Here is a 12,376-nt window from a genome sequence, read left to right on the forward strand (position 1 = left end):
TTTTTCCAATTTGACCATAAGGAAAAATATTTTGTTAATAGACAAACAAATCAATTATTGTTTCTGATATCAACAGCCCTACTGTAAAGAAGCTATTTTTATGAGTTGCATAAGAGGTGACTAGCTGCTGCATGTCTGTGGGAGCATCTTAGGATTGAAGGGACTCTCTGTCCCCATGTGATGGTCATCAGGTGGACCAGCAATTGATTCCACCACCGTGAAGACCCACCTGCAGAATTGCATACATTCTTTGAAAGAAACTCTAGACACAATTTTGTGCGAAACAAAGGGCACATGATAATAAACTGTGTAAAAGCAAAATACTGTGGATGCTGGAAATCTGAAATAAAAATCTGAAGAAGGGTCATTGACCTGAAACTCTGCTTCTCTCTCCACAGATGCTGCTAGACTTGCTGAGTATTTCCAGCATTTCTTGTTTTTATTTTATATAATAAACTGTATCATGGCACAAGTCAGAACACAACAGCGCTTTGACTTTTGCCTTTCTCTCTTACCCTGGAATCTTGACTTTTTTACTCAACATCCCCCTCCTTGCTCAGCTGGAAGGAGCTGCAATACTGTCATCTCACAGCCTAGCCCTTCAGCATCATGTCCTCTGCTGCGGTGGCTGCCTGGTCTAACCTGCTTTCTGCCATATCTTCTGTCATTTGAGAAGGAAGAGAGTGGTTGGAAGCTGGTAGAGGCTACATGGCATGTCTTCTTTAATGGCAAAAGGCTTATCCATGCCTACTCCAGTCATACCTTTGCAACTGGACAACCTCTGAGAAGCAATTGGGGGCACTAGAGTTCTGTGTATTGGCTCTGTTCAACTGATCACCAGCATATTGACAAGGTGATCTGTTGTAGATTGGAATCCAAGGCCTTTATAGCAGCATTTATGAGATGGAGCTTAGGACCTCCACCACTTGGAAGCCACGGCAGACTGCCCTGGTGTTGGCATGGAAGAATGCAGCATTGCAAAGACTTTGTGAACTATTGCACAGAGATGGCTTGTAGACCACCCACTGTCAGATCTTATAGGTTTTTGACGCATCCTTTAATGACTGCATAAAATGTAGGCCCTAGGGAGGAGTTCCAAATCACAGGATTGTGCAGCTGAGACAGGGCTTGATTTGTCCCTTCAGCTAGCAGGTCCTATTCCTCCATTCACTCCTTTTCACCCATACTCTGTGGTTGACCTGTGCTTCCTCCTGAAAATCAGTATCTAAATCCCTAAGGTAGATATACCAGTTCTGTTGCTTGTAGTATGAAAAGTGATGCATGATGCTGTGAGGTTCTGCTTCTAGTTTCTAGTGCCTATAGAAAGAGAAGAGGAACTTATGTTACATTGTTGGCTACAATAGACTTCAGATATTGTTATATGAAATTTATTGCATGATAGGGTATTGTGCTTGAGTGCAGGCCTGGAGGGTAGTGAGTTAATGAATAGACTGAGAAGAAAGAACAAGAGAAGGATGGTAAATACATCATGTAGTTAAATTTTGAAGTTTGGGCTGAAGACTATTGAGGATATCAGTGTGGTAAATGTTATAGGTATAAGTATTGCTAATTGTGCTGTGCTGTAGAGTAGGTATATGCCAAAAAGTTGGTAGTCTGAGTGATAAGAAAACTTTATGGTGTATGTATTTTACAAACTTAATTGATACATGGAGATACTCTTACCTTGATAAATTTGCTAAGGTCAAACATCTTCTGCATTTTCAGCCTAATCTCTTCATTGATGTGAACTGTTACTTTCTCTTCTGAACTGTGTCCAGCTCACCTGTGTGGATGATGCCTGCAGTGTAATACAGGACAAACCTCTTGTGCTGCATTTCTTCCAGCAGCACTTCTGCTGATGCATTGTCAATTGTAATTTAATTTAGTTTTGTGTATTTGTACTATATATCCTGCACCCTCCTTCCTCCCCAAAAATGATAAGCTTCCAATCAGTGGCACATTAAGTACCAGGAGCTCACTGTGCATACAATTCGGCCCGACTGAGCTGCGTGCAAAGCCAGTAGGCATAAAGCATGCATGCACTTGGTTTCTGCTCAATCTGTTAACATAATGGAAAATTGACCATCTTAAGACCTTACCATAGTAACACTGACATTCCTCTCCTGGGACAAAGCAGGAACCGGTTGCACGTGCATTCATCACATCGGCACCTCGCTTCAACAGTTCCTTAACCATTTCCACATCTTGTTTCAGAACAGCAATGTGCATGGGTGTCTCACCTGTAAATTGACAAAAAAGGAAGTGAAAGTGGTGCTAGAAACAGCTCATTTATGTAAACTCTATAAGAAATAGTACCACACTAAAGATAGAGTCAGAGAGTCATACAGCACAGAAACAGGCCCTTCGGCGCGATGCGCCTGCGCCGACCATCAAACACCTGTCCTAACTAATCCGATTTCCCAGAACTTGGCCCGTAGCCTTGTCTTTTATGGCATTTCAAGTGCTCATCTAAATACTTCTTGAATGTTGTGAGGGTTCCTGCCTCTAACACCTCTTCAGGCAGTGTGTTCCAGATTCCAACCACCCTCTGGGTGAAAAAACGTTTCCTCAACTCCCCTCTAAACCTCCTGCCCCTTACCTTAAATCTATGCCCCCTAGTTATTGACCTCTCTGCTAAGGGAAAAAGTTTCTTCCTATCTATCCTATCAATGCCCCTCATAATTTTGTATGCCTCAATCAGGTCCCCCCTCAGCCTTCTCCGCTCCAAGGAAAGCAACCCCAGCCTATCCAGTCTGTCTTCATAACTGAAATGCTCCAGCCCAGGCAACATCCTGGTGAATCTCCTCTGCACCCTCTCCATTGCAATCACATCCTTCCTATAGTGTGGTGCCCAGAACTGTACACAGTACTCCAGCTGTAGCCGAACCAGCGTTTTATACGGCTCCATCGTAACGTCGCTGCTCTTATATTCTATGCCTCAGCTAATAAAGGCAAGTATCCCGTATGCCTTCCTAACCACCTTATCTACCTGTGCTGCTGCCTTCAGTGATCTATGGACAAGCACCCCAAGGCCCCTCTGACCCTCTGTATTCCCGAGGGTCCTACCATCCATTGTATATTCCATTGCCTTGTTCGACCTCCCAAAGTGCATCACCTCACATTTCTCAGGATCAAACTCCATTTGCCACTATTCCGCCCATCTTACCAGCCCATCTATATTGTCCTGTAGTCTAAGGCTTTCCTCCTCACTATTTACGACACCACCAATTTTCGTGTCATCTGCGAACTTACTGATCATACCTCCTATATTCACATCTAAATCATTAATATACACTACAAACAGTAAGGGTCCCAGCGCCGATACCTGCGGTACCCCACTGGTCACAGGCCTCCATTCGTAAAAACAACTCTCTATCATCACCCTCTGCCTCCTGCCACTAAGCCAACTTTGAATCCAATTTGCCAAATTGCCCTGGATCCCATGGGCTTTTACTTTCTTAACCAATCTCCCATGCGGGACCTTATCAAAAGCCTTACTGAAGTCCATGTAGCCTACATCAACTGCTTTATCCTCATCTACACCTCCAGTCTCCTCCTTGAAAAATTCAATCAAATTTGTTAGACAGGATCTCCCCCTGACAATGCCATACTGACTATTCCTGAGTAATCTCTGCCTCTCCAAGTGGCGATTAATCCTGTCTCTCTGAATTTTTTCCAATAATTTCCCTACCACTGTCCACACAGTAATAAATTTTCCTGATTCTTTTTTGCCAAAAGATTTATTTTAACTTGAGAATGCCTGATGTTGACATTGGCTCACTGAAATGAAATGCTTTTATTCCAGAAGTCTAACATTCCTCAGCCAGCTGAGCACAAAAACAAAATCATAAATGAATAAGGTGAAAGGTTTATGGGATCCTGGGCTTCATAAATAAAGGCATAGAGTTCAAATGCAAGCAAGCTTTAGTAAGCCTTCATGAAACACTGTTTCAGCCTCTGGAGTATTATGTCCAATTCTGGGCACCACACTTTAGGAAGGCTATGAAGACATTGGTGAGGGTGCAGAAAAGGTTCTGGGGTTGAGAGACTTCAGTTACATGGATAGATTGGCGAAGCTGGGACTGCTCTCCTTAGAGAAGAGAAGGTTGAGAGGTGATTTGATAGAGATGTTCAAAATCATGAGGGGTCTGGACCATGTAGATAGGGAGAAACTGTTCCCATTGGTGGCATGGTCGAGAACCTGACAACACTGATTTAAGGTGATTGGCAAATGAATCAGAGGCGACATGAGAAAAATCTTTTTTATGCAGCAAGTGGTTAGGATCTGGAATGTACTGCCTGAGAGTCTGGTGAAGGCAGATTCAATCGAGGCTTTCAAAAGGAAATGTGATTGTTAACTGAAGAGAAAAGATTTGCAGGGCTACGGGGAAAAGGCAGGGGATTGGGACTAGCTGAGTTGCACTCAGAAAGCTGGGACTCCTTCTGTGTTGCAACCATTCTATGATTCTATGAATTTTCACTTTTTGTTACTGATCTTAAATGTGTTAAAATATTATGATGAAAAGGTGACCTGGTAACTGTTGGGTGAAAATTTCATCTCTGTACAGCCATTTAACAATGTTTTGTCCTGTGACTCCCACATTAGATCAAGGGGTAGAATTTCTGTTTGGGCGCAATGAGGAAACTGTGCCCAAAGTGCACTAGAAATTGTGCTGGTTATGTTACAGTTTCAGTTTGCATTAAAATTAATTTGCATAATCACAAAAGCAACATCTTCCTCAAGCCAGCACATTTGAGCAGAGTAATCAAATCCTTTTTTCTTTCCATTAAAAAGTATTCCTTTACATATTTAAGTGGTAGCCTCGTGAAGTTTTATTAATACAGCTGAAAATGAGGTTATCTGCAAAAATAAGCATTTTTACTAAGGGGATCCAGTCCTCCACCTGTGAGTAACCTGATTTAAAATCATTGAAAATTACTTAAAGGAATTATACTGAAACATTTAATAGGGTCATTGGTATAAACTAATGGGTTTCTTAGTAAATTAAATGTACTTTTCTATGAAAAAAACTTTTAAAATGTGCCTACTAGTGCTTGTGCACCTAAGAAAATAAACACAATCTGAAGAACCTTCCGGAGCCAGTGCAATCAGCGCAGTCTTGCAATTTAGTACTAGGGCTGTAGCTAGTTTTGTGGGCGCAGCCTCATCCAAGAAAATTGAACCTTGAATCTGTGTAAAAGATGGCAAAAAAACATGTATGCATGTGCTTTTAGGTGCACTTCCTGTCTTTTGCACTGAATCTGCCCAGATTGCACTGATATTACTGGCATAAATAAGCAGAAACTCTACCCCAAACCTTTTGGAACTCTGGCCATCAGCCCCATCCTCAGTAGAGCATCTCCAACTACACAGCGACATTCTTTTCAGTTTCCTTCATCAACCATCCTTAGGCCTGCCTGAGTGACAATGCTGTTTCGCAGCAAATTAGGGCAGTTTTGTCTCCTATGCCATATTAGGAACTGAATTGAGACAGTCCAAACACATTACAGTCTCTTATAGACAGCAAACTGAAGAGCCTCTCATCCCACCAGTCTGGGCTGCTTTTGAGCCACATGCTAGACATGCCAGTGTTTAACCAACAGCATCATCCTATAGCACTGCAGTGATGTTTTGACCTTATATATAGGCCTTGCAATTAGGTTCAGAAGCAGTTATTTTAATTTATAAGACCTCCATTAAAGATAAACAAATTTCAGATGAATGCACTAAGCATCTGTGAACTAACATTTCATAACATAATGACTAGGCAAATAGGTTAAAATGAGCATTTACTTTGTCTTTCAAATGTGCTCATTTAGATAAATACGTATAAACTGGGATTTGAATTTCAGTGAGTCTGAGATTAAAACTCTGAAATAACAACAACTTGCACTTGTATAGCATCTTCAACATAGTCAGAATTGTCTCTATAAACAATGAGAGCGCTATTACTATATCTTACCTCTGTACATGTCAGATGTCATTGGTTCATTAATGAGTGATGGCACCATATCCAGAATGAACTCTGCAATTTCCTTATTGCCATTTAACAATGCTGTGTGTAGTATTGTTTCTTCTAAATTGCCTTTAAATGATATTTTTGAATTTCAGTTTCAGGACAAAGACACAATGGAATGCCAAAACACCGGTGATATTTTACAACTAATATTTTACAGTTTGTACAAATAAATTGTGTGATTCAGAAACAAATGTTTGTTATTACCATTCAGAGCATTGTGAAAATAGGGGTCATTATCTAACCAGCCAGTTTGGCAATATCATTGTCTGTATGATTGTGATTTGGATGTTGGCATTATAGATCAACATATATATTCTTGCTATTCAATCATCTCTTATCTGTATAGTTTATTTGTATACGTGAAATTGGATTTGATTCCTAAACTTTGTTCGGTTCTCAGGCCCATAGTCACAGAGCTGAAAACAAGATGATAGAAAGAGTTGCATTTCTCCAACATAAAGAGCAGGGGAGTGAGATTAATTGGATAGTTCTTTCAAAGAGCCGATGCACAATGGTCACTTTCTGTGCTGTATTATTCTATGATTCTATGAAGTGTTCCCTGTCAAGATTTTCAGGTTTAATGAGGCTAACATCGGAGTGTATATTTTCTGGTCAGTGGGTGTGATTCTGCCAGCTTGGAGTATGTGAATGATTGGTAGCATGACCTTTAGAGAGCTTTCAAGCAACCTAAAGAATTGGGCAGTAAATTTCTGCAGGGTTCTCCTGCTCGTCTGCCATAACTTGGTTGGAAAAGCTGAGGAAGTGGAAAGACTGTGCTAATGGTGGAAACATTCAGCAGGTCTGGCAGCATCTGTGCAGGGAGAAGCAGAGGGCTGGTTTTTGTGTAGGAGGCGGGGCTCCCAGCACTGAGCCAAAAAGGCGGGTGGGATCCCCACCTCCGCATTTTCACAGTCCCATGGAGCAAATAAAGATTCACAAGCCGGGATCCCCATCCTTTGAAAGACTGGCATCCGGCCTCCATGAGCTGCTGGCCAATCGGAGGGCTGGCAGCTCAGCAGTATCGGTAGCTACGCCAGTACTGCAGAGGTCTCAGACCGAAGCCCAGTGCTGGAAGCCCGAACAAGAAGTAGGTGGCAGGGTCATTGGGGCCAATCCGGAAGGCTCCGGTGAGGGCGGGTTGGGGGTTGTGGTGGTTGTGAAGTCCAGCGGGAGGGGGGTCCCGTGGGAGTAAAGTTGTTCCTGGTGGGGGTCCTACATGGGCCACAAATTGCCCACGAAGGAGGGACCTTCCCACACATGCCCGCAGGGAGGGTGTCATGTGTTGCAAGGTGTCCTCCCCGCATGGCAGAGGCCCCTCCACCACCACTGGTAAGATCCCAGTGGTAGCAGGACCAGGCCATTAATTGGCCATTAATAGGGCCTCAATTGGCCTCTGGGTGGGCAGGCCTATCCCACCCACACGAAGATCGCTTGGCGACAGGCCCATCGCCCCGCCACCGCCTGCCACCCATCGTGATACTCCTTACTACCCTGCCTCAGGGTGGCCGATAAAATCCCAGCCAGAGTTAATGAGCTAAAATTTGCTGCATAGCTGGAAGTCCCGCCACTGGGGCTTAAAATGGGAGGTGACTCTGCTTTAGAGTCACAGAGTCATAGAGTCGTACAGCATAGAAACAGGCCCTTCGGCCCACCGCGTCCATGCCGACCATAATGCCGATCTATACTAATCCCATCTGCCTGCATTAATTCCATATCCATCTATGCCTTGCTCATTCAAGTACCTGTCTAGATGCCTCTTAAATATTGCTACTGTTCCTGCCTCCACCACCTCCTCAGGCAGCTCATTCCAGATACCCACTATTCTTTGTGTGAAAAGCTTACCCCTTTGATCCCCTTTAAACCTCCTCCCTCTCACCTTACATCTATGCCCTCCAGTTTTAGTCACCCCTACCATGGGAAACAGACTCTGGCTATCTACCCTATTTATGCCTCTCATAATTTTATATACCTCTATCATGTCCCCTCTCAGCCTCCTTCCCTCCAGGGAAAACAGACCCAGCCTATCCAATCTCTCTTTATAACTCAAGCCCTCCAAACCAGGCAACATCCTTGTGAATCTTTTCTGCATCCTCTCTAGCTTAATCACATCTTTCCTGTAGTGTGGCGACCAGAACTGCACACAGTACTCCAAATGTGGCCTAAACAATGTTATGTACAACTGTAACATTACGTCCAAACTCTTGTACTCAATGCCTCGGCCGATGAAGGCAAGCATGCCATACGCCTTCTTGACCACCCTGTCTACCTGTGTTGCCACTTTCAGGGAACTATGTACCTGCACCCCAAGGTCTCTCTGCTCAACAACACTCCCCAGGGCCCTGCCATTCACTGTATATGTCCTGCCCTGGTTTAACTTCCCAAAATGCATCACTTCGCACTTGTCTGTGTTAAATTGCATTTGCCAATCCCTTGCCCACTTTCCCAGTTGACCTATATCCTGTTGTAACCTTAGACAACCTTCTTCACTGTCCACTATACCACCAATTTTGGTGTCATCTGCAAACTTACTAATCATGCCCCCTACATTCACATCCAAGTCATTAATATATATGACAAACAACAGAGGGCCCAGCATCGATCCCTGTGGCCAACCACTGGTCACCGGCCTCCAATCTGAAAAACAACCCTCCACTACCACCCTCTGCCTCCTATCACCAAGCCAATTTTGTATCCAATTTGCTCGCTCACCCTGGATCCCATGTGGTCGAACCTTCTGGACCAGATTACCATGCAGGACCTTGTCAAAGGCCTGGCTGAAGTCCATGTAGACAATGTCCATTGCCCTGCCCTCATCAATTCTCTTGGTCACCTCCTCAAAAAACTCAATCAAATTCGTGAGACATGATTTCCCACGCACAAAGCCATGCTGACTATCCATAATCAGACCTTGCCTTTCCAAATGCATGTAAATCCTGTCTCTCCGAATCCCTTCCAATAACTTTCCCACCACTGATGTAAGGCTCACCAGCCTGTAGTTCCTTGGCTTATCCCTGCTGCCCTTCTTAAATAAAGGCACAACATTAGCTATCCTCCAGTCTTCCAGTACCTTACCCGTGGCTAACGATGATACAAAAATCTCTGCCAGGACCCCAGCCCTGGGGATTTATCCACCTTAATGCACTTCAAAACATCCAACACCTCCTCCTTTGTAATGTTGATATGCTTTGGCGGGCGGCAGGACCAGGCATATTGCTGGCAGTGGCCAATTAAGAGACCATCATCCTATGAAGGTGGCCTACTCCCAAGAGTTGCCAAGCCAATCAGAGGGCTGGGAGCTCAGCAGCCTCTGTAGTGTCACTGCTAGTGGTGGCCATTGCTGAGGCTGCAGCTGCAGGATGAGAATGCCTCAATGGTGGGTGCCCTCGAAGACAGGTGAGTTGAGTTGGGGAATTCTGGGGCCTGCAATTAAAGGGATGGCAATGGTTGTGGAAAGCTGGTGGCACTGTTGCCACAAGGATGACCATTGCCACCAGCGGGCCCCTCCAGTAGCCATGGAGTGCCCATCAAGCAGGCCCCCCTGCCGCAAAACTGCTGGGAGGCCACCAGAGTTTAACTGGCAGTCTCCTCAGACAGCAGTGGACCCTCACGGTGCAGGTAAAACACCCACAGAGGCAGCAAGTGACCCTTAATTGCCACTTAAGGGGCTCAATCGGCTGTCCAGTTTCCCGCTGTGGCAAAATGGCATGGCAGTGGGAAGATATGAGGCTCTCCCATGCCTCCCCCCCATCATTTTGTCAGCCTTGCTGCTTCCCAGCCATTACAAGTGGACCAGCCTGTCTGTGACCTATGATTGGAGCTGAGCAAGTTAGAAACATAATAGGTTTTGAACAAGTGAAATGGGGGAGGGTGGGGTGGGGAGAAGAACAAAAGGGAAGATCTGTGATAGGATGGAGGGCAGAACAGATTAAATGACAAGAAATTTCATGGTACAAAGCCAAGGGACGTGGTAATGGGACAAGTAAAGAAACAAAGGCTGTGTCTAGATAAGGTCTGAATGGCAGGATAGCAGCCATCCAAATGCAAAGTAAAGGTTTAATAAAGAAGCAAGAGAGAAAAAAATGAACCAGCAGAAAAACACGGAAGAAAATGGGGGCAAAGGTTAGGATGTAAAATTTTTGAACTTAATGTTGAGTCCAGAAGGTTGTAAAGTGCCCAGATGAGTTATGGGGTGCTGTTCCTTGTGTTTGCATTGAGCTTCATTGGAACACTATCGGCCAAGGACAGAAAGGTCAGAGTGGGACCAAGGAAGAGGGTGGCACAGTGGCGCAGTGGTCAGCACAGCAGCCTCACAGCTCCAGTTACCTGGGTTCGGTTCTGGGTACTCCCTGTGCAGAGTTTGCAAATTCTCCCTGTGACTGTGTGGGTTTCCACTGGGTGCTCCGGTTTCCTCCCACTGCCAAAGACTTGCAGGTTGATAGGTAAATTGGCCATTGTAAATTGCCCCTAGTGTAGGTGGTAGGAGAATTGAGGGAAGGTGGGGATGTGGTAGGGAATATGGGATTAATGTAGGATTAGTATAAATGGGTGGTTGATGGTCAGCACAGACTCAGTGGGCTGAAGGCCTGTTTCAGTGCTGTATCTCTCTATGACTCTCTAGAATTGAAATGACTAGCAACAGGAGACTCAGGATCATGCTTGCAGACTGATTGGTGGTCTTCTGCAAAGCAGTCACCCAGTCTGCATTTAGTCTGCTCTTGTAGACGAGACCACATCACGAGCAGCAAATCCTGTATACTAAATTGAAAGAAGTACAAGTAAATCGCTGTTTCACTGGAAGGAGTGTTTGGGGCCTTAGACAGTGGGAAGGGAGGAGATAAAAGGGCAGATGCTGCATCTCCTTACATGGAAAGGTGCCATAGGAAAGGGGAAGATGTTGGTGAAGACTGAGGAGTGGACCAGGGTGTCACAGAGGGAACAGTCCCTTCAGAATGCTGAAAGGAGAGGGAAAGATGTGTTTGGAGGTGGCAGAACTGGCAGAGGATGATCCATTGAATACAAAGGCTGGAGGAGTGAAAGGTGAGGACAAGGGGAGCCCTGTTCTCATTCTGGAAGGCAGGGGGAGGGTGGGAACAGAAGTGCATGAAATAGAAAGGACACAGTTGAGGACCCTGTCAACCACAGCAGTGGGGGGGGGGGGGGTGAGGATAAAAGTAGCCATTTGAAAAGGCACTGCAATTTTTCACAATGTAAATTTACCCAAAATCTGGGTTTTATCGAATGCACCCGTGTGGCCATCAGGGCCTGCAATGATATGGTCTTCATGAACCACAAGGAGTTCCACTCTTATTAATATGTAGACAGTCACTGACCAACAACAAAAGAGTTTGCAGATTTCCAAGCAGCAGTGATGACATGCTTTCAAAACAAGCTTCAGTTCTTGGCCTATTTGAAGGAGAAAACAAACTGCAAGGATATCTTCTGAGAGACCAGGGCTACCCTCTTCAGTAATGGGTCAAGACAAAATTGAGATAGCTATGAACAACAGCTGGGCAAACATCAAGTGGAGTCCATATACCCTTAATCAAGGAAAAGAACTGAAAGAATTATTAATTAAAAGGTAAGATTCTTAGCAGACTGGGGAAGTACAGAGATCTATGAATGCAGATATTGCTGAAAACAAAGACATAGGCTGGGATTTTTCCCTTGGTGGACGGGAGCCGTCCACCAACTGAAAAGTCAGTGGTGAATCTGTCTCCCCCTGGCCTGAGGATCCGATCCACATTTTACAGTTCCCCGGCCTTTAATTGGTCTGAGGCGGGACTTCCACCCACTTGAGGCAGGAAGTCCTGCCTAATGGAGCTGCCGGCCAATGAGCAGGCTGGCAGCTCTTAGTCCTAGCAGCGCCACCAGGAGCGGTGGCCATTGCTGGGACTGCAACCCAGCCACCACAAAGAAGATGTCAGGGAACCTGGAACAAAGGTAAGTTTTTGGGGTCTCACCGGTGATTGGTCAGGCCCCGGCAAGGCAAGGGTGGTCAAATGGGGGAACGGGGGGTGCGTGTTGGAGGTGGTTGGGGCAGCAGGGGCAGCCCTCCGTTGGGCACAGGGTGCCCGATGATGTGGGTCGCCCCTCCAGGCTGTCAGAGAGTCGCCTGCTTTTGTCAGGCAGCTTCTCTTGCGCCTGGGCTGCTCGACTGGCCACGGGTAAAATCCCTGTGGTGGCGGGCAGAGGCCCATAAGTGGCCGTTAAGTGGCCCCTTAAGGGCCTCAATTGGCCTGAGGCGGGCAGGCCATTTTTCGTCGCCGCCACTCTGCGTAAAGTGACAGCGGCGGTGGGTGCGGGTCAGGAAGGGCTCCCCGAGCCTCCTGCTCCATTTTACACCCCCACCCATACAT

General features: G+C 45.6%; 1 protein-coding gene across 1 annotated transcript in view; it reads right to left on the minus strand.

Moving 5' to 3' along the window:
• Positions 1-12,376, minus strand: part of LOC137375031 (transient receptor potential cation channel subfamily V member 6-like) — a 72,511-nt gene that overhangs the window by 42,844 nt on the left and 17,291 nt on the right. The window contains exons 3-4 of the mRNA XM_068041654.1: positions 5,964-6,086; positions 2,100-2,240 (exon numbers count right to left, since the gene is read on the minus strand). Coding sequence (XP_067897755.1) covers positions 2,100-2,240; positions 5,964-6,086 — 264 coding nt within the window. The remainder of the gene's footprint in view (positions 1-2,099; positions 2,241-5,963; positions 6,087-12,376) is intronic.

The sequence above is a fragment of the Heterodontus francisci genome, chromosome 11, assembly GCF_036365525.1.
Source record: "Heterodontus francisci isolate sHetFra1 chromosome 11, sHetFra1.hap1, whole genome shotgun sequence".
Lineage (NCBI taxonomy): Eukaryota > Metazoa > Chordata > Chondrichthyes > Heterodontiformes > Heterodontidae > Heterodontus > Heterodontus francisci.